This window comes from Chrysemys picta, chromosome 2, assembly GCF_011386835.1.
Source record: "Chrysemys picta bellii isolate R12L10 chromosome 2, ASM1138683v2, whole genome shotgun sequence".
Lineage (NCBI taxonomy): Eukaryota > Metazoa > Chordata > Testudines > Emydidae > Chrysemys > Chrysemys picta.
The window spans coordinates 13,191,673-13,219,048 of record NC_088792.1 but is presented as its reverse complement, the minus strand read 5'-3'; the positions used below and the strand labels follow the sequence as shown (position 1 = coordinate 13,219,048).

At 46.5% G+C, this 27,376-nt stretch overlaps 2 protein-coding genes across 5 annotated transcripts in view; one reads left to right on the top strand and one right to left on the bottom strand.

Moving 5' to 3' along the window:
• The window catches only part of CRHR2 (corticotropin releasing hormone receptor 2), a 268,734-nt gene that overhangs the window by 227,284 nt on the left and 14,074 nt on the right, over positions 1-27,376 (bottom strand). For 3 of the 4 annotated variants that reach the window (XM_065582667.1, XM_042859768.2, XM_024100937.3), the window contains exon 2: positions 2,143-2,233. In XM_065582667.1, the coding sequence (XP_065438739.1) occupies positions 2,143-2,233 (91 nt within the window). Of the gene's footprint in view, positions 1-2,142; positions 2,234-4,383; positions 4,460-27,376 lie in introns of those variants that run through there. The other variant, XM_065582666.1, reaches the window with a different exon arrangement.
• LOC135981251 (uncharacterized) lies at positions 11,626-14,310 on the top strand. Its single transcript, XM_065582662.1, has 2 exons — positions 11,626-12,599; positions 13,594-14,310. Exons 1-2 carry the CDS (start codon positions 12,023-12,025, stop codon positions 14,067-14,069), a joined length of 1,053 nt encoding a protein of 350 aa, XP_065438734.1. The 5' UTR covers positions 11,626-12,022; the 3' UTR covers positions 14,070-14,310.

Genomic DNA, 27,376 nt, shown 5'->3' with positions numbered 1-27,376 from the left:
GCTGGTGTTTTGATGATACCTTATAATGAGGATCCATGGTCAACTAGGTTCTCCTGATTTGCCTTCTGTATCTTCTATTGTCCCCTCTCTCTTTAAAATGCTGTTTCAATAGTGGAAAGCTGCTTTATAAGTTTTGCTATATTCATGCCTTGCATAAAGAGCCCAGAACATTATTTATGCCAGCAATTAAGAAGTGACTTGTTTGCCAACATCTCAGACTGGCTGGTGTGAAATTTAATTTGTGCAATTAAATCCATGGATGGGGAAGCATGAAATGCCCATTATGAATTAATGGCAAGTTTTATTGTAATACTTAAAATAATATTCAAGAGGCAAAGGACACCTGAATGAAGTATTCAAAATTATGAAAGATATCAAGAAAACGGATCGGTCTTTCCTTTGTACTTTGTCTCATACTATGGAAGAGTAAGGACATTTCATGAAATAAATGACTGGTAAATTGATATTAAAAAAAAATAGCAGTACATTGCATAAAGCATAGAAGGTAACGCCACAAAGTGCAGAATTCAATGTTGCTGCTGGATGCAGGTCATTGCACACATTTATATGCAAACTAAGGTACCGCTAAGGCAATAAGTGGATCACCCATTACTGTTAGGAGGATATTGTTGGGCGTGCGGGCACACACAGTGAGGCACGACTGGCTATGTGTATCATAGAGGGGATTTTACCTTCCTCTTGAGCACCAGGTGTTGGTCATTTCCTGAGTGTAGCAGGGTGGTTACCCGCTTCTGCCCTAAAGGGCTTGAAATCAGCCCTGAGAGAGGGCTGTGGCAGGGAAAAGCTGGGCTACGCCCCAATCAGGCCACAGCTGGCCTGTATAAAAAGGCTGTGAGCCAGAGGCCCAAGGGTTTCTCTCTGCCTTCAGAGAGAGAGGGGCCTGGTTGCTCAGGGTGCCTAGAGTGAAGCAGGGCTGGGGAGCTCCAGGCTGGCAACTCCCCAGGCTGCAGGGCCTTGTCCAAGGCCCCACAGAGGCACTGGGTTGCAGAGAGAGGCAGCAGGTCCAGACCTAACCTTGCCTATGATGAGTGGCTGACACTGCAGTCTGCCCCAGGCTGCAGGGGCAAGTTGGTAACTGGCAGTAGCCTATGACTGAGGCGAGGTAGGAATAGGGGGTGGGGGTTCCCCTGGGTGGGGAGACCCTGAGACTGTGGGGGTATTGCCATGGGACAGCACCCCAAACACAAGGGGCACTGTGTCCTGGGAGGGACACGGGGGCCAGTGGCAGCGGGACACTGGCCTGCAGAGGGTGCTCCAGAGGCTGGAAGAGCTAATTCCCGAGACGACCAGCAGGAGGTGCCACAGGGGTGAGTCCCACACACGCTTACACTGAGGCATGAGACCTGATCAGGGGCTGGTCTACACTCCCGCTTCAGTCGCTGTAACTTATGTCGCTCAGGGATGTGAAGACGCCACCCCCCTGAGCGACACAAGTTACATCGACCTAAGCGGCAGGAGCCTCTCTCCCTCCGACATAGTTTCCACCTCTCACGGAGGTGGAGTAATTATGCCGATCGGAGAGCTGTGCTGGTGTAGCACGATAGGGTAGACTAGCCCTAAATGGTAACTTCTATGTTCCTCCACATTTAAAAAAGATTCTCATATCATTTCAAACTTCTCCATTATACTCTATCGTGGTGCGTGCCTCATTTTGGTCCTCTGTCCCACACTGAAAAGCTAGAGTTAGAATCTGAGGGCTGAGAACTGGCTCACCACATTTAGGTTCTGAAGTTACAGAAAAGAGAGTCAGCTCCCAGTTTGCACCACAGTTTGGTGTCCAGGAGTAAGTGTGGGCACCGTTCACAGCACTTCAGTGTCTCACTGCTTGGTTTGGTACAATCAGACTGATAGATGTTTAAGGGCTATGTAGTCCTCCTGGAGTGATTGGTACCTTCCAAATCATGCCTGCAGTTGTTTCCAGGAATATAAAATCTGAGGGCCTGCTCAAAAACCAAACCCTTATAGACTGTTGCCGCTAAGAGGACCCAGGTGACTCAGCTATGTTTATCTCTGTAGGGATATACAATAATGGATTGAGGGCATTTTCAGAATGCTCTCTGACGGCAGTGATAGGCAGCAGTGTAAAAACTGACTGTTGATAGAAGTGAACGGAGTATATACCTGTGACATTGTAGTGAGCTGACGTTTCACAATGCCTTTCCAGCAGAACAGACAAGGGCAGGCTCACAGAGGATTCACAGTGCAGAACTAACTAGATGAACAAAAGGAAAAGAAAAAAAAAACACACAATAAATATTTATACTTAACAAGCAGCAAGAGAAGGACAGAATTCTCTCTCCTGGGAGCATGATAATAATACGTGGCACTTTTATAGCAGTTTCAACTTATAGAAGCATAGAATATTAGGGTTGAAAGAGACCTCAGGAGGTCATCTAGTCCAACATCCTGCTCAAAGCAGGACCAACACCAACTAAATCATCCCAGCCATGGTTTATCAATTGTGCAATTGTGGGTGAAGGCACTCCTGGGAGTTAGCAAATCAATACAGGGATCACTTCCACCCCTCAGTAAAATGCAGCCACCTCTGAAGCGGAGCTGTTTAACAGAGTACAGCAACAACACTACACAACAGTGTATGATAGGACATGAAGAATATTGTATCCCCCTGAACCAACAGGGGGAACTTAATGACTGCAGAATGGAAGTACGATAGTTTTTATCATGGAGTCTTTAATGTCGACATGCGGTCAGAGCTTCCTCTGAATGAGCGTTCCCTGACATCATCAGCCAGCTGTCCTCCATACAGCTATCCTTCTCTTTGAAAAAAGGACTATCTGCCTATTTCCCCCTTTAGAGTGCTAAAACTGTCTCCCCAGTACTTAAAATCCCCAAGGACAAAGTCAGGATTCCTGCACGGCTCATTTCTACATTGTCACTCGGGCAGTGATACTGTCAGGGGCACTTTCAGTAAAAGTCACAGGTTTGTTATGGGGGGAAGAATAAGAGTCACAGAACGGTACTGGGAGACCGCCAGCCCTCATGGCCATTCATCTATCTTCACTTGAACAAACAAAATCGGAATAAGTTACAGTTAAGGAAGAGCTTGGTGTACCAAACAAGCAACCTACACAGCTGAGATATGATGTAGAGAGTAATTTCACTTGTAAGTCTTCTTGCAGCAAGAGGCATGGGGTTGTAACACATTCCTTCTCCATCTCACTATCCCCATGTAAACTAAAGCTGCACAGCTCTCTCTTCTCTAATAGGTCACCTATTACTTAAGTAGCAGCTAGGGGGGGAGGGATAACTCAGTGGTTTGAGCATTGGCCTATTAAACCAGGGTTGTGAGCTCAATCTTTGAGGGGGCCACTTAGAGATCTGGGCAAAAATCAATACTTGGTCCTGCTAGTGAAGGCAGGGGGCTGGACTCCATGACCTTTCAGGGTCCCTTCCAGTTCTGGGAGATGGGTATATCTCCATATATTTTATTTATTATTAGGGTGTGAAAAGGTAGCAACAAATGGGTCTCTTGCACTGATGAATTTAGCAAGCTGCTTATGCTAGTATCCAGTGGTAGATATTAGCTGAAGTGATTTAACTTCAAATTATTCAAAGCCATACAACATGGGATAGAACTTTGCTTATCCTCCTAACAAGACAATATTTCTTTAGACATCTGACAACCCCCCCCCCCCCCAGGATTTTAAGGAATACACTTAATACTGAGGCCAAATAATCGAATCTCATTTTCACCCCCAAAAGGGAAATGAATTACTGCACATTGCAGGCTCAGCAGAGGTAGCTCCCAGAACAATACCTGTAAATGATCAGTAGATGGCAGCCAGTTTTTAATACTTCAGGGAATAATAGCATTGCTACTGAATGCCATAACAGAAAGGGAGAATTAAAATATTCAAAAGTGACATATTACTGACAGACACTGCTGGGCCATGAAATCAAACCTTTCTGACTCTTTATGAGGGTATATAATGCCTTGATAACTCACAAAATGCCTTCGATCTTCTATTTAAGCCGAGTGCCACACACAGCTCTGACTCAGGGAAAATAACATATCCATTGATGGTTTACATTACATTTATGGGCTTCAAAATGTGTTCAGTGATTGTAAAACACCATCTGTATTACTGACTTCCTTGTTGCATAACAAGGAGAAATGGAATAAATGATGGTGAAAATATGAACTCCTCAGGAACATTAATACATTAAAAACTTTCATTCCTTTTAAAATAGCTTTATATTTTTTCTTGGTATTTTTCAAAATGAAAATTCTTTAAACAAACAAACGAACAAAAACAAACAAACCCCTTCCAACATTTTTATTCTGATTTTGACATCACTAAATAACAAAATTATTCTGCATCAACAATAAATAATACATACTTTGTACAGTGCTTTCCACCAGTAGATCTCAAAGTGCTTTGCAAAAGAGGCCAGTATCATTATTAGGGCCCTACCAAATTCCGGGTCGATTTTGGTCAATTTCACAGTCCTAGGATTTTAAAAATGGCAAATTTCATGATTTCAGCTATTAAAATCTGAAATTTCACAGTGTTGTAATTGTAGGGGGTCCTGACCCAGTAAGGAGTGTGTGTGTGTGGAGAAGGTTATTATGGGGGGGGGCGGTTTGTGGTACTGCTACCCTTACTTCTGCGCTGCTACTGGTGGTGGCGCTGCCTGGGAGTCCAGCTCTGAAGGCAGAGCCACTGGCAGCAGCGGCGCAGAAATAAGGATGGCATAGTGTGGTAGTGCCACCCTTCTGCACTGCTGCCTGCAGAGTGGGGCCCTCAGTCAGCAGCCGCCACTCTCCGGCCACTCAGCTCTGAAGCCAGCTCAGAAGTAAGCATGGCAATATCGCAACCCCCCCTAAACTTACCTTGTGACCCCCCCTTCAACTCCCTTTTGGGTCAGGACTCCCAATTTGAGAAACGCTGGTCTCCCCAGTGAAATCTGTATAGTATAGGGTAAAAGCACACAAAAGACCATATTTCACAGCGGGGCGGGGGGGGGGGGGGAAGAGGGGGAGACCAGATTTCATGGTCTATGACGCGTTTTTCATGGCTGTGAATTTGGTATGGCCTGAATCATTATCTCCATTTTACAGATGGGGAAAGTGAGGCACAGAGCAGTGAAGTGACTTACCTAATATCATCAGGAGGCCAGTCAGTTTATATCCATTTGTTCTTGTGTCCACATTAGTACTGAGCTTAAATAATTCCTCTCCCTCCCTGGTATTTATCCCTCTGATATATTTATAGAGAGCAATCATATCTCCCCTCAGCCTTCTTTTGGTTAGGCTAAACAAGCCAAGCTCTTTGAGTCTCCTTTCATAAGACAGGTTTTCCATTCCTCGGATCATCCTAGTAGCCCTTCTCTGTACCTGTTCCAGTTTGAATTAATCCTTCTTAAACATGGGAGACCAGAACTGTACCCAGTATTCCAGATGAGGGCTCACCAGTGCCTTGTATAACGGTACTAACACCTCCTTATCTCTACTGGAAATACCTCGCCTGATGCATCCCAAGAACGCACTAGCTTTTTTCACAGCCATATCACATTGGCAGCTCATAGTCATCCTGTGATCAACCAATATTCTGAGGTCCTTCATCTCCTCTGTTACTTCCAACTGATGAGTTCCCAGCTTATAACAAAAATTCTTGTTATTAATCCCTAAATGAATGACCTGGCACTTTTCACTATTAAATTTCATCCCATTACTATTACTCCAGTTTACAAGGTCATTCAGATCTTCTTGTGTGATATCCCGGTCCTTCTCTGTATTGGCAATACCTCCCAGTTTTGTGTCATCTGCAAACTTTATTAGCACACTCCCAGTTTTTGTGCCAAGGTCAGTAATAAAAAGATTAAATAAGATTGGTCCCAAAACCGATCCCTGAGGAACTCCACTAGTAACCTCTCTCCAGCCTGACAGTTCACCTTTCAATATGACCCATTGTAGACTCCCCTTTAACCAGTTCCTTATCCACCTTTCAGTTTTCATATTGATCCCCATTTTTTCCAATTTAACTAATAATTCCCCATGTGGAACTGTATCAAATGCCTTACTGAAATCGAGGTAAATTAGATCCACTGTGTTTCCTTTGTCTAAAAAATCTGTTACCTTCTCAAAGAAGGAGATCAGGTTGGTTTGGCACGATCTACCTTTTGTAAAACCATGTTGTATTTTGTCCCAATTACCATTGACCTCAATGTCCTTAAGTACTTTCTCCTTCAAAATTTTTTCCAAGACCTTGCATACTACAGAAGTCAAACTAACAGGCCTGTAGTTACCTGGATCACTTCTTTTTCCTTTCTTAAAAATAGGAACTATGTTAGCAATTCTCCAGTCATATGGTACAACCCCTGAGTTTACAGATTCATTAAAAATTCTTGCTAATAGGCTTGAAATTTCATGTGCCAGTTCCTTTAATATTCTTGGATGAAGATTATCTGGGCCCCCCGATTTAGTCCCATTAAGCAGTTCGAGTTTGGCTTCTACCTCGGATGTGGTAATATCTACCTCCATTTAGACTTGAAATTAGACGAAGGTTGCTAACCATCAGAGGAGTGAAGTTCTGGAACAGCCTTCCAAGGAGAGCAGTGGGGGCAAAAGACATATCTGGCTTCAAGACTAAGCTTGATAAGTTTATGGAGGGGGATGGTATGATGGGATAGCCTAATTTTGGCAATTAATTGATCTTTGACTATTAGCGGTAAATATGCCCAATGGCCTGTGATGGGATGTTAGAGGCAGTGGGATCTGAGTTACTACAGAGAATTCTTTCCTGGGTGTCTGGCTGGTGAGTCTTGCCCATATGCTCAGGGTTTAGCTGATCACCATATTTGAGGTCGTGAAGGAATTTTCCTTCAGGACAGATTGGCAGAGGCCCTGGGGGGGTTTCGCCTTCCTCTGCAGCGTGGGGCCCAGGTCACTTGCTGGAGGATTCTCTGCACCTTGAAGTCTTTAAACCATGATTTGAGGACTTTAGTAGCTCAGACATAGGTTAGGGGTTTATTACAGGAGTGGATGGGTGAGATTCTGTGGCCTGTGTTGTGCAGGAGGTCAGACTAGACGATCATAATGGTCCCTTCTGACCTCAAAGTCTACAACTCTATGACTCTATGAAGGAGCCAGGAATAGAACACAGGCCTCCTGAGTCCCCATCAAATAGGCCACACTGCCTCCCTATAGTGGTACTGGAATAATTGAAGCCATGTAGCAGAGCTGGGTTTTACTTCAAGGGCTTGGTTTAGATAGTATCAGGGGGTAGCCGTGTTAGTCTGTATCCACAAAAACAACGAGGAGTCCGGTGGCACCTTAAAGACTAACAGATTTATTTGGGCATAAGCTTTTGTGGGTGAAAAAACTCACTTCTTCAGATGCATGGAGTGAAAATTACAGCTGCAGGTATTACTATACTGACACGGGAAGAGAAAGGAGTTACCTTACAAGTGGAGAACGAGTGATGACAAGGCCAATTCAGTCAGGGTGGATGTGGCCTGCTCCCAATAATTGATGAGGAGGTGTCAGTACCAAGAGAGGGGAAATTGCTTTTGTAGTGAGCCAGCCACTCCCAGTACCTATTCAAGCCCAAATTAATGGTATTAAATTTGCAAATGAAAAGGGCCGGCCCACAACATTTTGGCACCTGAGGTGGGGAGCTCAAATGACGCCCCCATTCCCCCCTCGCTTTGGCCAAACCTTTGAAAGGTCTCAATTCTGCCTTCTTCCAGTTCTACTCCTCTCATGTTACTGCTCTGCTACCTACCCCAATAAAGGAGAACTAACAACTTAAAATGCCTTGTTCAAAAATTTTAAGTAACACTTAACTTTCAAATGCCTGAACAGCAAATGTAACTTTTCTTGTCTGCATAGTAAACACTGGCATTTTTATCTGTTTGAATAATCAAAGTGGTGCTTTCCGGTGCCTTCTTGGTTGCAAAGATTTGAACTGCTTCCTTCTGAAGGTCCACAGTCTGGGCCAGCTCATGCTCTGTTGAGATGGTTGCAAGGCCGACCAGCCTCTCCTGTGTCATTGTGGAACATAGATGTGTTTTTATTAACTTCAGCTTGCAGAAGCTGCGTTTTCCACTGGCAATTGTTACAGGAAGAGTTAGAAGTATGTGCAGAACAACAAAAGCATTTGGAAGAGGATGGTCATCTTATTTATGCACATATATTCCAGAACAGCCTTTGGAGTTGATCCTGCTGAAATATATCTTGAAAGGGCTTTCAATACATCACCTAAATGACTCACATCAATATCGCGCATGACATCATGTGTCAACACTGTCTCTAGTGCCTTGCATTGCTGGTGTAGGTCTTCTTCAGGTATAGTGAGGAGTTTTGGAATATCATACAACATCCCAAATATACTGCTGTGTTCCTTGAGCTGCAGGAAACGTTCTTCAATTGACTGTATTGCACAATCTAGCACCTGGTTAAAGAATTCCACTTTGAATTGTTGTTTGAGGTCTCTTATGGGATTATCCCGTGCCTCGTAATCAAAATGTCTTCTTCTTTGGTGACTCTTGTATTCTTGAATGGGTGGGAAAATAGCTTCAGTGTGAAGTTCCTCTGCCAACTTCTGTGCACTCTTCAGAACGTTTTGAAATCCCTCATCTGACCGGTAAGACTGTAGGTATGACTTTGCTTTGTCCAGTTCTCCCATTGCTCCAGATATAGCAAGGTCAACACCTTGAAATCTCTTGCTTACAACATTTATTTCACACAGTATGTCATGCCACAACACTAAGCCACACAGAAATTTGAAGTTATGTATGTTTCTGGTGATTCCACTTCCCTCTGCCACCATTCTCCCACGAACAGTTCCTGTCATAGCATTATCCTCCATAATGGCAACTATGGCATCATCTATCTTCCCAATTTGGTGTTTGATAGGCTTTATCGCCTCCACTCGACTTTCCCATCATGTGGCACTCAGTGGTTTCAGTGTCAGAGAGGAAGTTCCCAGATGTTGCTTCAAAATTTGCCATCGATGAGTTGATGCAGAGAAAAATACATAGCTGCTTTGAATTACATTAAAAAATTCAGCGGTCTCACTAGAAGCTGATGCTGCATCATTGACCACCATGTTTAATGAATGAGAACTGCATGGGACAAAAAAAGCTCGAGGGTTTAACTCTCGGATCCGTGTCTGCACTCCTTTGTTCTTTCCTCTTGTGTTGGCACCATTATCGTAGCCCTGACCTCTCATGTCAGCTATCGCAATTCCCGTATCTTCCAGCTTTTTAAGAAGCACATTTGTCATACCAGTTCCTGTAGTATCATCAATATCAATCAATTCTAGAAAATGCTCGGTGACAGTCACCATTGCAAGAACATTTTCACTAGGTTCTGTTGTTGTTACAAAACACACCATTAAAGTCATTTGTTCCGTATGGCTGATGTCAGGTGTGCAGTCCAGAATAACAGAGTAATATCGTGTTGGCTTCAGATCTGCCACAATCTTCTGTTTGACTTTTGTTGCCAGTAACTGTATGATCTCATTTTGAATTGTTTTTCCAAGGTAGTGGTGTGTGTACATTTCTTGGGTGGTGACTCTTCTTAGATGCTCCTGGAGTACAGCATCAAACTCAGCCATCAGCTCCACAATTTTAAGGCAGTTTCCATTGTTTGGCACATACAGCTGATCTGAAGTACCATGCAGTGCTAGGTTTTGGGTAGCAAGCATTCTCACAATAGCAACGAGCCTTTTCAGAACATTTTGCCAGTAAAGAGACTCTGATGCAATCTTCTCTTGATGCTGATCATCTATGGTGGCCTTTAACCTTAGTCTCATCTCAAACTCTTTCCACCTATGGAAAGCTCTCCGGTGATTTGCTGCCTTCTCATGGCATGCCAGATTTCTAACCAGATTTTTCCAGTCCTTTGTTCCTGTAGAATCCAATGTGGCTGGAACATTAGACTGGAAGAGTTTGCAACAAAAACAGTATGCAGCATTTTGGGTTTTTGAGTACATAAGCCATGGCCTCTCCACTTTGTCACCATTGGGGTTTTCACGCCAGTAATGTGTTGGATGGAAACTTCTATTTTCATTGTCTTTGGGGAACATGAAGTTTTTCACTTGCTGTGGCCCATGCAGTACAAGAAAGTCCACAGTCCTGGATCATCTAGACTTAAGGAACTAAACTCAGCAGCAGCTGTTTCTTGCGCCTCCACCACACTCTTCTCTGATCCACACTTTTCTTCAGGAATGTGCATGGCTACATCCATTTGAGATGGAGATATGGATGCTGCAGTAGCTGCCAGGTCACCTGCACTCTGACTAACTGGAAGATCAGGCATCTCCTCACCACTCACATCCTCACTGGGGCCGGAAGGCTCACCGTGAACATTTGTGTCTATGTATCTCAGGAGAGCTCCTTCCTGCTTAGATAGAAAAGCTTCCTTTGCTTTCTTTCTTTTTCTGACTGCTGCCCCAGGGGGGCGTTTTCTTCTTTCACTCATGACTGCTGTTCTGTGCCAGCTATAGTGGCTCTCAACACTCAATTGAAGGGGACAAATCAGCAGGCTGGTAGCAGGGCCTGAGTGAGGGAAGATATCAGCGTCTTAAGGGCCTAACTGGCTCCTACTACTTCAGTTGACTGCCTGTTCTCCTCATGTGGGTTCAGGGAAGCAGCAGGAAACAGGATGCTCCCTGAGAAGCTGGTGTTAATTAGTCCAGGCTCCTGTGGGTGCTAGAGAGGTGCATAAGAGGCTCCTCCTCCTCTCTCTCCCTGCAGCTCCTGCTGCTTTCTGTTATTCCCTCTCACCTTTTCTCCTGCCTGCCTGTTATGTCTCTTGTGCCCTCCTTCCTCCGCACAGCGCTCCACCATCTCTGTGCATCTAGAGCAGAAAGAATACATATACACCAGCAGCAGACACAATTTTCTACACTCTAGGTCCTAGTGCCCTCCCACCCCCTACTCCCACAGTCTGGCACCTGAGGCGGCCACCTCAGTTCGCCTCATGGGAAGGCCAGTCCTGCCCAAATAAATCTGTTAGTCTTTAAGGTGCCACTGGACTCCTCATTGTTTTTTTGGTTTAGATAATGTACTATAAATACACTGTATGTGCAGCTGTCCAATTTTTGTGAGACAACAGGAGAGTCCAGACAGCATTAGGGATTTCACAATATGTGTAGGAACAAAAAGGTTGAATGTCATGTTTGTTTTAGGATCAACTTTTGGTTCACTTGGCTGGTCGGGAAAAAATCCTTGCACAGATGTTATATTACTTTTGCTTTCATTTCTAGCCCAGTTAGCCTAATAAATGGGCTTCTTGTGTGTGACTTTGATTTAGCAATAAATAAATAAAGAAAGAAATAAAGGAAAAGTATAAAATTTGCAAAGGAACACACAGAAAAGTACAGATGGGAAAGCTGGTAAAATAACTCATAACTTCAGAAGAAAAAGTCTTCAGCCATGTAGTATTTTAAAGATACAGAGGGGTGGGAATGATTGTATGAACATCCAAATATTAAATGTTTTCAATTATTAAAATATTAATCTGTTCTAGCCCCATTTTAAGAGAGAAAGCAAATATTGAAATTCCTTTCTCCAGAAAAACATTGCTGAAGACTCTTGCCTATCTTCTTGCAATCCATTCACTGAAAGGCTCTTAGGCCTGGTCTACACTAGGCGTTTATGTCGAAGTTAGCGCCGTTACATCGAATTAACCCTGCACCCGTCCACACTGCGATGGTATTTAGTTCGACATAGAGGTCTCTTTAATTCGACTTCTGTACTCCTCCCCGACGAGGGGAGTAGCGCTAAATTCGACATGGCCATGTCGAATTAGGCTAGGTGTGGATGGAAATCGACGGTAATAGCTCCGGGAGCTATCCCACAGTGCACCACTCTGTTGACGCTCTGGACAGCAGTGCGAGCTCGGATGCTCTGACCAGCCACACAGGAAAAGCCCCGGGAAAATTTGAATTTGAATTCTTTTTCCTGTCTGGCCAGTTTGAATCTCATTTCCTGTCTGGACATCGTGGCGAGCACAGCAGCACTGGCAACGATGCAGAGCTCTCCAGCAGTGATGGCCGTGCAGTCTGTGAATAGAAAGAGAGCCCCAGCATGGACTGATCGTGAAGTCTTGGATCTCATCGCTGTGTGGGGCGATGAGTCCGTGCTTTCCGAGCTGCGATCCAAAAGAAGGAATGCAAAGATCTACGAGAAGATCTCTAAAGACATGGCAGAGAGAGGATACAGCCGGGATGCAACGCAGTGCCGCGTGAAAATCAAGGAGCTGAGACAAGGCTACCAGAAGACCAAAGAGGCAAACGGACGCTCTGGATCCCATCCCCAGACATCCCGTTTCTACGAGGCACTGCATTCCATCCTCGGTGCGGCCGCCACCACTACCCCACCAGTGTCCGTGGACTCTGAGGATGGGATACTGTCCACGGCCGGTTCCTCGGACATGTTAGGGGACGGGGAAGATGAGGAAGGAGATGAGGAGGGCGAGGCAGTCGGCAGCTCTCACAACGCTGATTTCCCCGACAGCCAGGATCTCTTCATCACCCTTACAGAGATCCCCTACGAAGCATCCCCAGCCGTTACCCCGGACACAGAATCTGGTGAAGGATCAGCCAGTAAGTGTTGTAAACATATAAACATTTATTTTTAACAAAACAGGAATATTAACAATTAAAATAATGGGTTGTTCATGATTAGTGTGCCCTAGGCGCTTAACGGTTTAGTAATGGGCAGTGCAAGTTTTGAAAAGAAATCTAGCAATGTCCGGTTTTCAGTGATTGTCCTGCACAAGCCGCTCTACTGTTTATTCCCTGCTACTGCAGCTACAGTAAAATGCGGTCTATGTGTCCGGGGATAGAGCAGTAATCCTCCTGGGACATCTCGATGAAGCTCTCCTGGAGGTAATTTGAAAGCCGTTGCATGAGGTTCTTGGGGAGAGCGGCCTTATTGGGTCCTCCGAAGTACGACACGTTGCCGCGCCACGAGATTATCAAGTACTCGGGGATCATTGCTCTGCACAGCAGGGCGGCATACGGCCCTGGTCTTTGGAGGCTTTCCCGGAGCATTCTCTCTTTGTCGCTCTCGGAGATCCTCATCAGGGTGATGTCGGCCATGGTGACCTGCTTTTAATTAGGTAGGGGAATGTTAGTGTTGGGACTGCTTTCCCGTTCCTTTACAGAACTGTAACCGCTGGTTTGCAGCCACGCGGTGGAGGCGGGAGAGGGGCAGCCGAAAGGGATCGTTCCCGGGGACAGCCGCGAGGGGGTGGGACAGGGGCAGAGTTCCCGCTTGCCGGATTGCTGGCAGCAGGGACTGACATTGCTTTAAATGTGAAATGAGGCCAGTGGTAATATAAAAGTTTTAAACTGCCACAAGTGTACGGCTTACCATGTCTGCCTGCAACAGAAATTCCGTTGTGCTGCCTCGCTTCTCAAATGTGCTGTTCAAGACCCCAGGCACTGAATGCGAAGGCCGAGAATTCGACCTTGTGCTGAGTGCGCATGTGAAAGGTGCTGTGCATGGTCTTGTTCACAGAGAAAGACTATGTTCTTTGTTCACAACTACATTTATCTTTCTGAGGAATTCACTCCCTTTTTCCCATTTCCACAGCCCCGTCTGCGACTGTCTCACAACCTAGCCTGGAATCACACTCCCAGAGGCTAGCGCGGATTAGGCGTAGGAAGAAGAGGACACGGGAGGACATGTTCTCTGAGCTTATGGCCTGTTCCCAAGCCCAGGCAGCACAGCAGACCCAGTGGCGGGAGAACTTGACCCGAATGCACCAAGCCAACATGGATCGGGAGGAGAGGTGGCGGCAGGAAGACCAGCAGGCGACTCAAACGCTGCTTGGACTACTGAGAGAGCAAACGGACACGCTCCGGCGCCTTGTGGATATTCTGCAGGAACGGAGGCAGGAGGACAGAGCCCCGCTGCAGTCCATCTCTAACCGCCCTCCCCCACCACCAAGTCCCATACCCACCTCACCCAAAGTGCAAAGAAGGAGAGGCGGCAGAGTCCCTGCTAAGTCTCACTCCACCCCTGCAGAGAGCTCTAGTAGCAGAAGGCTCTCATTTCCCAAAATTTGAAAAGTTCTTTCCTTCCCGCCTGACACAAGCCCACGTCCAAGTTTCACCTCCCAATGCCATGTGTAGTTGATAATAAAAAATTTGTTTCTGTTAACTACTGTTTCAATCATGTTCTTTTGGAGGAGGAGGGGAAAGGGGGTTGGTAATTGGACAGGACAGTCTCCTTTGGCAGGGTACATAGTCGGGGGCAGGCACAGCAGCAGGGCACATACACAGTGCAGTGATGCAGTGACTAGTTACCCCGGTTAGTCTGGGAGGTTGTTTTGATTTAATGTTGAGGGGTGGGTGGGTTGCTCTGTGACTTTGTGGCGGGGGAGGGCAGTTACAGATCTTAAGCGCCGGCCCTTAGGCAGGATCACAGAGCCACACAGCATGGGATCTGTAACCGTCCTCCCCCTGCCACAAAGTCACATAGACCCCCCATACACACAGTCCCGATCAGGAGGGGTGACAGGCTCCGTTGAAACAAGAATCCCACCGCAGCGGAGCCTGTCAATCCTTGAGTTTAGAAGCTGCATTCGCGTCACAACACTACACCCGCTCCGCACCACAGTCTGCGTCCCAGTTTTAAAAAATTCCCGCGAAAACAGTATTAAAGAAAACGGTGTGCTTTAACAAAGTAGAACTATTTTTATTTCGACACGTGTGTTGGAGGGGGGGTGAAGGGGGTATGTAACTGGATAGGATAGTCAACATTAACTGGGTAAAGAAACGGGGGCAGGTTTAGCTTCTCAGTACACAAACTTTAAAGTCACAGGTTACCCTGCTCACTCAGGAACTTTGCTTTCAAAGCCTCCCGGATGCACAGCGCTTCCCGCTGGTCTCTTCTAATCGCCCGGCTGTCTGGCTGTGAGTAATCACCAGCCAGGCTATTTTCCTCAACCTCCCACCCTGCCATAAAGGTCTCCCCCTTGCTCTCACAGAGATTGTGGAGCACACAGCAAGCTGCTATAACAATGGGGATATTGGTTTCGCTGAGATCACAGCGAGTCAGTAAGCTTCTCCATCTCCCCTTGAGACGGCCAAAAGCACACTCCACCACCATTCTGCACTTGCTCAGCCGGTAGTTGAAGAGTTCTTTTTCAGTGTCCAGGGCGCCAGTATAGGGCTTCATGAGCCAGGGCATTAGCGGGTAGGCTGGGTCCCCGAGGATGACTATAGGCATCTCCACATCCCCAACAGTTATTTTGTGGTCCGGGAAGTAAATACCTTGTTGCAGCCGTCTAAACAGACCAGAGTTCCTGAAAACACGAGCGTCATGAACCTTGCCCGGCCATCCCACGTAGATGTTGGTAAAACGTCCCCTGTGGTCCACCAGTGCTTGCAGCACCATGGAAAAGTAGCCCTTTCGGTTAATGTACTGGCTGGCCTGGTAGTCCAGTGCCAGGATAGGGATGTGAGTTCCATCTATGGCCCCACCGCAGTTTGGGAATCCCATCGCTGCGAAGCCATCTATGATCGCCTCCACGTTTCCCAGGGTCACTACCTTTGGCAGCAGTACATCAACGATTGCCTTCGCTACTTGCATCACAACAACCCCCACGGTAGATTTGCCCACCCCAAACTGGTTCGCGACTGACCGGTAGCTGTCTGGCGTTGCAAGCTTCCAGAGGGCTATGGCCACTCGCTTCTGTACACTCAGTGCAGCTCGCAACTGGGTGTCACTGCGCTTCAGGGCAGGGGACAGCAACTCACAAAGTTCCAGGAAAGTTCCCTTCCGCATGCGAAAGTTTCGCAGCCACTGGGATTCATCCCAGACCTGCAGCACTATGCGGTCCCACCACTCAGTGCTTGTTTCCCGTGCCCAGAATCGTCGTTCCACGGCATCAACATGACCCATTGCCACTGTGATGTCCTCGGCGCTGGGTCCCCTGCTTTCTGACAGGTCTGTGCTACTCTCAGACTTCAGGACATCACCGCGGTGCCGTAGCCTCCTCGCCTGACTTTTCTGCATCTGCCTCAGGGAAACCTTTATGATAAGCTGCGAGGCGTTGAGAGCGGCCACAACTGCAGCGATGGTCGCAGCGGGCTCCATGCTCGGAGTACAGTGGCGTCCGCGCTGTCAATGACTGGAAAAGCGCGCGAACTGATTTCCCGCCGGCGCTTTCAGGGAGGGAGGGCGGGAGTGATGGACAGATGACGACAGTTTCCCAAAAGCACCCTCGACTCATTTTGTTACCCAGAAGGCATTGCCGGCTACACCCAGAATTCCAATGGACAGAGGGGACTGCGGGAACTGTGGGATAGCTGACCACAGTGCACCGCTTCGAATGTCGACGCTTTCACCGTTAGTGTGGACGCACAAAGTCGAATTACTGTCCTTAATGCGGACACACACGTTCGACTTTGCAATATCGATTACAAAAATTCGATGCAAGTAAAATCGAACTACTCTCGTAGTGTAGACAAGGCCTTAGACTCAGACCTATTTTCTTTGTATTTTGAAAAACAACCTTCCTTGGATGCTTGGGCAGAGACAGTATTTTCTGTCCTACAAGACAGAACATTTACGCAGCAAGTCCAAGCAGAGTGGTAGTTTCCAGTGTTCAGACTCTTTCTGGGAGCATAGATTGAGTTTAGTTATGTCTGAAAGAATGAAACTTGAGCTGACTTGGTCCTACAGCTATAATTGCTCCATTGAGAATATTTGAATGCTATAGGTATCGACTGGAAGGTCTAGTTTAATAGGCTGTAGGAGGAGATTTTGACAGCCCAGCAAAAAATCTCAGCCACTGCCAGTAACTGGAATATCAACTGTTACACTGATTGTCAAAAGCAGCTAAGCTACAAGGCCTCTGCAGCAACCTTAGCATAATTAGGCAAGCCAGGAGGAGATGGGGGTGACCATAAGGGTGACCTGTGCCAACCTGTCTTGCTTCTTTTAAACTACTAAAGTATGCAGTTTTGAAAAACAGAAAGTCTGTTTATATTTGACTTCTGGTGTGTGTTTGTCAGGGCCCATGAGACTGCGGACTCTGCAAAAACATATCTGTTCAACGAATGGCTGGAAATTTCCTGTTTAACTCTTGCTTAACATTTTTTGGGGGGCGGGGGGTTGTTTGTTTGTTGTTGTTTTTTTGGATTGATAACTATGTCACACTAACATGCATAAAAGGGGAGAAAAGTCTGAGTTAGATAGACTTCATGGACCCATCTTAAGATCCCCAGCAGCAGATGGAAGGCTGGCTACCAGAAGCCTGTTGCTGAACCACTCAAACACCACTCCAGACTTTGGGGTAAATATAGGTTTGGGGCGCTTTACTAGCCTGGTGCGGATGCGTGTATGTGCTTGAGACCAAATAAAGTAAAAGCTTTAAGTGAAAGCACTCTTGTTTGCACTATCTGGGGGGTTCCAAAGAGGATGGAGCTCGGCTGTTCTCAGTGGTGGCAGATGACAGAACAAGGAGCAATGGTCTCAAGTTGCAGTGGGGGAAGTCTAGGTTGGATATTAGGAAACACTATTTCACTAGGAGGGTGGTGAAGCACTGGAATGCGTTACCTAGGGAGGTGGTGGAGTCTCCTTCCTTGGAGGTTTTTAAGGCCCGGCTTGACAAAGCCCTGGCTGGGATGATTTAGTTGGGAATTGGTCCTGCTTTGAGCAGGGGGTTGGACTAGATGACCTTCTGAGGTCCCTTCCAACCCTGATATTCTATGATTCTATGATTCTATTTATACCAACCACTTATCAAATGGATGTGCTGTGTCCCCATTGATTTATATCCTGACACTGACTCGCAGACAGTACAATCATCAAGAGCTTTGGGTTCAGAAAACCCCAGGTAACAAGGCCAAATTCATGTTTGGTGCACTGCCACTGAATTTGACTGCTTCTGTTTCAAGATATATGGCTGTGCAGCCTCAGTTGGAGGTCCCCGTGGGGCCAGATCCAGCCCAGTGACATCCTCTGTGTTGCCCACCTTTTACTTTTTGAATTTTTTTAGCCTATTGAAATTCCCCTCTCTGAAGACAAAGTCCCCAATTCCGAATTCTTCCCTCCTTGCACTGCCACAGGAATATCTTTGTGCCTCCCTAGTTCTGGGACCAACGAGGGCTCCCCTTTCCACCCATTTAAGCTTCAGATATTAGTGCATAAGATTAGGTGCCAATCCTGATGCTGGATCTATGCAGGCATACCCCTGGGACCATGTGGAGTTTCACTGAAGGCAAAGGAGCTGTGCTCAGATCCCGATGCAAGACTGGAACCTTCAATGATCAAGGCTCCAACAAGCAGTACCCTTCCATTTGTTACAAAGAAGACATTTATACTACATTATATGCAAAAAAATATAGATCATGATTAGAGCTGGGCAAATAACTGATTTTTTGGATCAGCCTGAAACAAAAAAATTCAATTTTTTCAACAAACATTAAAAAATAAAAAATAATCAATTTAAGGTTGAACAAACATAAAAATGGCCATACTGGGTCAGACCAATGTTCCATCTAGGCCAGTATCCTGTCTCTGACACTGGCCAGTACCAGAGCTTCACGGGGAGTGTACAGAACAGGGTAGTTGGAGAGATTCACCCTGTTTTCCCCTTCCAGCTTTTGGCAGTCAGAGGTTTAGGGTCACCCCAAGCATGGGGTTGTGTCCCTGACCATCTTAGAATCATAGAATCATAGAATATCAGGGTTGGAAGGGACCTCAGGAGGTCATCTAGTCCAACCCCCTGCTCAAAGCAGGACCAATTCCCAACTAAATCATCCCAGCCAGGCTTTGTCAAGCCTGACCTTAAAAACCTCTAAGGAAGGAGATTCCACCACCTCCCTAGGTAACCCATTCCAGTGCTTCACCACTCCCCTAGTGAAAAAGTTTGTCCTAATATCCAACCTAAACCTCCCCCACTGCAACTTGAGACCATTACTCATTGTTCTGTCATCTAGTACCACTGAGAACAGTCTAGATCCATCTTCTTTGGAGCCCCCTTTCAGGTAGTTGAAAGCAGCTATCAAATCCCCCCTCATATTTCTTTTCTGCAGACTAAATAATCTCAGTTCCCTCAGCCTCACCTCATAAGTCATGTGTTCTAGCTCCCTAATCATTTTTGTTGCCCTCCGCTGGACTCTTTCCAATTTTTCCACATCTTTCTTGTAGTGTGGGGCCCAAAACCAAACACAGTACTCCAGATGAGACCTCATCAATATCGAATAGAGGGGAATGATCACGTCTCTCGATCTGCTGGCAATGCCCCTACTTATACAGCCCAAAATGCCATTAGCCTTCTTGGCAACAAGGGCAAACTGTCGACTCATATCCAGTTTCTCGTCCACTGTAACCCCTAGGTCCTTTTCTGCAGAACTGCTGTCTAGCTATTCAGTCCCTAGTGTGTAGCAATGCATGGGATTCTTCTGTCCTAAGTGCAGGACTCTGCACTTTTCCTTGTTTAACCTCATCAGATTTCTTTTGCCCAATCCTCTAATTTGTCTAGGTCCCTCTGTATCCTATCCTTACCCTCCAGCATATCTAGCACTCCTCCCAGTTTAGTGTCATCTGCAAACTTGCTGAGAGTGCAGTCCACGCCATCCTCCAGACCATTAATGAAGATATTGAACAAAACCACCCCCAGGACCGACCCTTGGGGCACTCTGCTTGATACCGGCTGCCAACTAGACATGGAGCCATTGATCACTACCCATTGAGCCCGACGATCTAGCCAGCTTTCTATCCATCTTATAGTCCATTCATCCAGCCCATACTTCTTTGACTTGCCGGCAAGAATACTGTGGGAGACCGTATCAAAAGCTTTGCTAAAATCAAGGAATAACATATCCACTGCTTTCCCCTCATCCACAGACCCAGTTATCTCATCATAGAAGGCAATTAGTTAGTCAGGCATGACTTGCCCTTGGTGAATCCATGCTGACTGTTCCTGATCACTTTCCTCTCCTCTAAGTGCTTCAGAATTGATTCCTTGAGGACCTGCTTATCAGCTTTATTTATTTTTTATTTATTTTTTTAATCAACAATATCTAGTAGGAGTACAATGCCTCAGTTCGAAGATACTAAGTAACAAGAGTCTCATGGGATTCTAAAAAGCTGAGGAAATCTGTGTAATTTAAATTAGATAAAGACAGTAACTGTAGTAGAGATGGAAAAAACTGTTTAATCCAACACACTGAAAGGTTAAACATAAAAATAGAGTTTAAGTCACTTTGAAAATATACCTGTCAAGAAAACATTCAAAGAGCCTCCACTAAGAATGTCATCCAGTCAACATTTAAAGTTCTCCAGGCAGAAATCCCTTTGATGTTAATTAAATAAACAAAAAAAATCTAACAAACAATGAAGTCCATTAAAGTGAGAAACCAGCAGCATAGCCTAGCACAAGACATACTGATCTTGGCTAATTGCCATTGATGGATCTATCCTCCATGAACTTATCTAGTTCATTTTTGAACTCAGTTATACTTTGGCCCTCCCAGCATCCTCTGGCAATGAGTTCCACAGATTGACTGCACTGTGTGAAGAGGTACTTCCTTTTGTTTGTTTTAAACCTACTGCATATTAATTTCATCAGGTGTCCCCTGGTTTTTGTATCGTGGGAAAGGGGAAATAACATGTCTCTATTTACTTTTCCCACACCATTTATAATTTGATAGAATTCTATCATATCCCCCCTTAGTTGTAAAAACCCAAGTACTCCTGTTCTTTTTCCTAATCTCTTAGTCTCTCCTCATATGGAAGCTGTTCCATACTCTTGATCAATTCTGTTACCCTGAATCTCTGAATCTTCCTAGTTCCACTATATCATTTTTTTGAGATGGGGCAACCAGAACAGGACACAGTGTCCAAGCTGTGGGCACAACATAGATTTATACAGTGGCATTATGATATTTTCCATCTTATTTTCTATCCCTTTCCCAATAGTTCCTAACTTACTGTACTCCTGAGGGAATTCTGCACCAAAAAATAAAAATTCTGCAAATTTTATTTGTCAATAAATAAACGTGGAGGCCCCAGCATGGCAATGGGGAGTAGATCACGCTGCGGCCCCCTACCCCGGGACATGGACTCAGCGGTAAGATTGTACCCGACCCTGACAAGCACAGTCCTGCCCCAGAAACACCTCAGGCCCTGCCCCTCCACAGGTGCACCAAGATAGTAAGCAAGAGGGACAGAGTCTCACATGAATGCCCAGCCCAGGCCACCGATTCAGCTGTGGAGCAGGCAGGCAGGATCCAAGTGTGGAGAGGCTTAGTGTGGAGGGGATCCGGCTGTGGGGTGAGAGGTTTTGTGTGGGGCAATCTGGGTGCAGACGGCTCGGGGGGGTCTGGGTGCAGGAGGGAATCTGGATGCACAGGGTCTTGTTGCGGAGTTCCAGGTGCAGGGGAAATGGGACTCTGTGGGCATCCAGATGAAGGTGGTTGGGGCTCATTGGGGGGGTCTGAGGGTGGGGGCATTGGGGTTGGCAGGAGGGTCTGGGTGCGGAGCAAGTGGGGTTTGTTGGGTGGAGGTCCAGGTGTAGGGTGACCAGATAGCAACTGTAAAAAATCGGGACAGGGGGTGGGGGGTAATAGGAGCCTATATAAGAAAAAGCCCCCAAAATCGGGACTGTCCCTATAAAATCGGGACATCTGGTCACCCTATCCAGGTGCAGCTGGTTGGGGCTCAGTGGGGTGGAAGTTCGAGTGCAGGGGGTGGTCTGGGTGCAGGGCGGCTCTGGAGGCATGGAGGTTGGGCAGATGGGAGAGCAGCTCCCTGTACAGTGACCCTTCCCCCTGCGGCTGAGGAGCAATGGGTGCAGGAAGCTGTGGGGGAAGAGCTTCCTGCAGCTGGGGAAGGTTTCTGGGGGTGGATCGTACCTGGCCCCAGCCCTGACCCTGGACACTCCTTGCAGGGGAAGAGGAAGTCCCGTCTTCCCCCTCCCCCAGCCCAGCCAGGACTAGCAGCTGAGCCCAGCGCAGGATAGGAGCCACCTGCCAGGGTGTCCTCAGCCCTGCCCTCTCCCCGCACGGTGATTTACCTCTTTGCTGACTGCTCCAGGTGCCCAAAATGATGCACCCGCACTGCTGGGGAGGGGCACATGACCGCTCTTGTGGCTTTCCTTTGCTTCTCCATCATTTTCTGCAGGGGAGCAAAGAAATCTGCGGGGGGCATGACTTCTACATGCACACAGTGGCGCAGAATTCTCCCAGGGGGAAGATTGTTAGCCTTTTGACTTCTGCTGTGCATTAAGTTGAAATTTTCAGAGAACTATCCACTAACAAAACATTTTGTTTGACCCAAAATGAAACATTTCATTTTCTTTGAGGCTTTTTATTACCTTTAAAAAATGAAACGGAAGTAAAGTTCTAAACAAAAAGACACTGTAAAAGTCTAAACATTTTGTTTCAAAAATGTCAAAACAAAACATTCAAACTGGTTCAGAATGTTGTTTGTTTTCAATTGAAACCATCTGATGAATTCAACATGAAATTGAAAAATGTTTCAACATTTTTCACCAAATCTGCATTTTGCAGTGAAAAATGTTTTGTCCAATTTTTTTTTTGCCCATCTCTAATCATAACAGTTCTTTGGGACCTCTGCAGTTTATTTTTTTGGCAAAACAAGATCAACTGACCCTCTGCCCAAAGCAATATTTTTGGATGGTTTTAGGTCACAAAACATGCAATTATCATAGTTTCCATGGGTCTACTTTCCAGAAGATCCTTCACTCTCAGAAAGTGAAAAGAGGCTTTGTTACAATCGCTTTACCAGGTCTGTAGATTGAAAGTTGTTTATCAAGCTCTCATTCAGTTTTACAAATCCACTTACTTCCTGACAGCAACACTTGGGGTACGTCTATACTTACCCGCTGGTTCGGTGGCAAGCAATCGATCTTCTGGGATCGATTTATCGCGTCTTGTCTAGACGCGATAAATCGATCCCGGAAGTGCTCGCCGTCGACGCCGGTAATCCTGCTCCGCGAGAGGAGTAGGCGGAGTCGACGGGGGAGCCTGCCTGCCGCGTGTGGACCTGCGGTAAGTACCTTTAAGTTCGAACTAATACTAATATACTACAGCCAAAAGGCCGAGTAATACTAAGTTCGACTTCAGCTACGTTATTCACGTAGCTGAAGTTGCGTATCTTAGTTCGAACTGGGGGCTTAGTGTGGACCAGCCCTTGGTGATCTAATTCAGAGAGAACCCTCTCAGAGAGAATGGGATTGGAGATGCTTCCGTTCAGAAATCTTATCAAAGGTGCATCTGCAATGGATTGTGAAAAGGGTCATTTCTTATCTTTCACAAGCTGAAGATTCCTGTTTGCCTTTCCAATTGCTACATTTGGATTCCCTGCTTCCCATTGGAACAGGCCAGTAGACAGGCTCTGAAACTCTGCAGATATCAAAGTCATCCAGCAAAAAGCTCTGTACTTCTACACCAGCCATGTGTCCCTGATGACTCTCCTCCCCCAACTCCCAGGCAGTTGTGCTACATTAGCCAGCCAATGGCTACTCAGGGCCAGCTCCAGCATTTCTGCCGCCCCAAGCAAAAAAAAAAAAAAAAAGCCGCCGTGATCGCAATTGCGACCGGCAGCAACAATTGGGGGGGGGGGGGGAAAAGCCGCGATCAGCGGCAGTTCAGCGGCAGGTCCTTCGCTCCTAGAGGGAGTGAGGGACCTGCCGCCCCCGAATTGCCGCAGGTGCCGCCCCTCTCCCTTGGCCGCCCCAAGCACCTGCTTGTTAAGCTGGTGCCTGGAGCCGGCCCTGTGGCTACCTCTAGGATCCACCCATAGGATCGTACTCATAGCATGTAATGTAACATAGCATCTGGCTATCTTACTTGTTGAAGAAAATTTCCCTGAGTGTGTGCGTGTGTATGAGGGAGAATGATGTGAAATTCCCCTAGTCCTGGCTATCCACTCCTGCAGCCCACCCACGACCTGCCCTTCTCTGTTCTCTCATTGCAGGGTCCCTAACTATCTTCCCCAAGACTTTGATATACAGGTGACAGAGCTCCTTTCAGCATCAGCAGTAAAGAGCAATGCATGGAGCAGCACCCTTTGTGGTAGAAAGACCTCAATGATGATGAAAAAATGGTATTAATAAAATTATTACAGCTTAGTTTTTTTAATATTAGGTTGTTACAAATTTGTTTGGACCTTTATTGACTATTAAGATATAGCTACAAGTACATTAAAGGCAGGATGCTTTGAAATATACCAATACCTGTGTATGTTTTAGTTAGTTATGTTATAAAATGTTCAGGCTGATTCAAGATATTGCAGGAAGTTTCTGTTTTCTGTCACTCCAAAACAAACCAAATATCAGGGTGATCACCCTTCTTTGCTATAAAACCATGTTTATAACTGCAAAGAGTTTCTTTTCTAGAACAGGTTTCAGAGTAGCAGCCGTGTTAGTCTGTATCCGCAAAAAGAAGAACAGGAGTACTTGTGGCACCTTAGGCCTTGGCTACACTTACCCAGTAGTTCGGCGGCGAGCGATCGAACTTCTGGGTTCGACTTATCGCGTCTAGTCTGGACGCGATAAGTCGAACCCGGAAGTGCTCGCCGTCGACTGCGGTACTCCAGCTCGGCGAGAGGAGTACCGCGGAGTTGACGGGGGAGCCTGCCTGCCGAGTGTGGACCAAGGTAAGTTCGAACTAAGGTACTTCGAACTTCAGCTACGTTATTCATGTAGCTGAAGTTCCGTACCTTAGTTCGAATGTAGATCTGGCCTTAGAGACTAACAAATTTATTAGAGCATAAGCTTTCGTGGACTACAGCCCACTTCTTTGATATGCATCCGAAGAAGTGGGCTGTAGTCCACGAAAGCTTATGCTCTAATAAATTTGTTAGTCTCTAAGGTGCCACAAGTACTCCTGTTCTTCTTTTTTCTAGAACAGGACAGCTAACTTTGTATAAAATACCAGTCTGGTACAGCTGGTACCAAGAAAACAAACCGTGAAAAACATGAATGTTTTAGGAAAGGATGTGATTGTGAAAAGAAATGTAGGGTTGTGTTGTCAGAGCAATAAATGTAGGTGTAAAGTGGGCTTTTTCACCCTCCCAAGAAAAACTAAGTAAACCCACACAAAGAATTGTAGAAATATACTTGTTGAAATGAATTTTATAATTACTGTAAAAGTTTCATACAGAATAGCTTCTAGGAAAAAATGTGTCATTGGAAATGTTTTAAACCTTTGTTCATTTCTTCAATGGCAAATCATTTTGAATGGCATATTTGCAAGTATTTTAACTAAATGCAAAGCGTCTAATGTAATTTCCTAATATCATTGTTAAGTAAATGGTAAAATGCTTTCCAATGATCTTTCTAAACTAATTACTCATGTAAGAAGCCATTTACGTATAGAATACTTGTATTAATGAAGACACAATTAATTACTGGCAGTGCTCAAACCTAACTCAACTCAGGAGGACAAGAAGAATCATCTTTCCAAAAATTGTCATACAGAATCAACAGCTTCTTTAATAACTATTTAAGCTAAAATCGTTCTTTAAGAATTATTTAATTTTAAAGGATTGTTTTGAGAATTGTTAAACTCTAATAAAACTGAAGGAATATCAGAGAAAATGGACTGAATACAAAGAAAGTTAAATTCTAAACTTAAGGATCTTCTGTGAATCTCCTGCCACAAAGACATAGGAAATAGAACTGTAAAGAAAGAAATACAACCCTAAGGCACGTATATGCATTAACAAACTACATAATCATATGACGAAGAGGCTCCTAAGGACAACCCATGAAGGTACTTAACGAAAAAAAGAATGTCAGCATCCAGGTTTGAATCTAAACAAGCCCCAAAAATGTGTGTTTTCCTATAGTTTCATCAAAATAGGAAGAAGAGTATAAAAGCTCTGAAGAGAGCACCCATCTCACATGCTCCTTGCTATCATGCTCAAACACACACAATGCTCATCAACTTTTCTTGTCCATCTCTACAAGCAAGCTACAAAAGAGAGCTAAGAAAAGCAGAGAAAAGACCCAAGAAGAAACCAACCCAAGGAAAACTTCTCCAGGACTTCAACATTGGATTGGTGAGAAGTTAACTAAGACATTGCCAAGGCACTCCAATTAAAACTCTTGTGAAGATTTTAGTAGGATATGGAAATACTATTGTAACGTAAGATATTAACAGTTCTGCCTTTTAATTAACAAGTATTCTTGGAGAGGATACAGGAGCTAAACATTGGCAGAGGTGAAAGTAAGCCGGTCCGGTCAGGGCCAGGGCAAGGAAGTTTCGCGCCCTAGGCAAAACTTCCACCTTGTGCCCCCCCAGCCCTGCGGCAGCTCCCCGCCCACCCCCGCCCTGAGGCGCCCCCCCGTGGCAGCTCCCCCCCTCTGCCCTGAGGCACCGCTCCCGGGCCAGCTCCCCCCCACCGGGGAGCCAAGCGGCAGCTCCCCACCCCAGCTCACCTCTGCTCTGCCTCCTCCCCGAGCACGCGGCCCCTGCTCTAATTCTCCTCCACTCCCAGGCTTGTGGCGCCAAACAGCTGGGAGGCAGGAGAAGTGGAGCAGCAACAGTGTGCTCGTGGAGGGGACGTAGCAGAGGTGAGCTGGGGTGGGGAGCCCTGCGGCAGCTCCCCCCCCGCCCTGAGGCACCCTCGGGCCAGCTCCCCCCCACCGGGAAGCCATGCAGCAGCTCCCCACCCCAGCTCACCTCTGCTCCGCCTCCTCCCCGAGCACGCCGCCCCCGCTCTAATTCTCCTCCCAGGCTTGTGGTGCCAAACAGCTGATTTGGCACCACGACCGCGCACTCAGGGAGGAACGCTGTAAAAAAAACTGGGGGCACCGCTTTTTGGCGCCCCCAAATCTTGGCGCCCTAGACAACCGCCTAGTTCGCCTTAATGGTTACACCGGCCCTGGGTCCAGTCTAGTACGGCGTATCGGCAAGAGCCAGTACGCCGTGACGGATTGGACCGGCTTCCTCAGGCTGGTGATTTAAAGGGCCCGGTTCTCCCTGCAGTGGCTGGAGCTCTGGGCCCTTTAAAACGCCACCTGAGCCCTGCTGCTGGAGCCCCGGGGTAGCGGCAGCAGGGCTCCGACGGTGATTTAAAGGGCCAGGGGCTCCGGCTGCTGCAGGGAGCCCCAGGCCCTTTAAAGCGCCACCCGAGCCCCACTGCCAGAGCCCCGGGGTAGCAGCGTCAGGGCTCCATTGGCAATTTAAAGGGCCCAGAGCTCCGCTGCACTGGCAGTGGCCTGAGCCCCGGGCCCTTTAAATCGGCCCTTTAAATCGCCTTTAAATCGGGCCCTTTAAATCGCCCCTGAGCCCCAGAGCTCCCAGCCGCCTCTGCAGCTGGTAGCTCTGGGGGTGATTTAAAGCCCCAGGGCTCCCAGCCGCAGCCAGAGTCCCTGTGCCTTTAAATC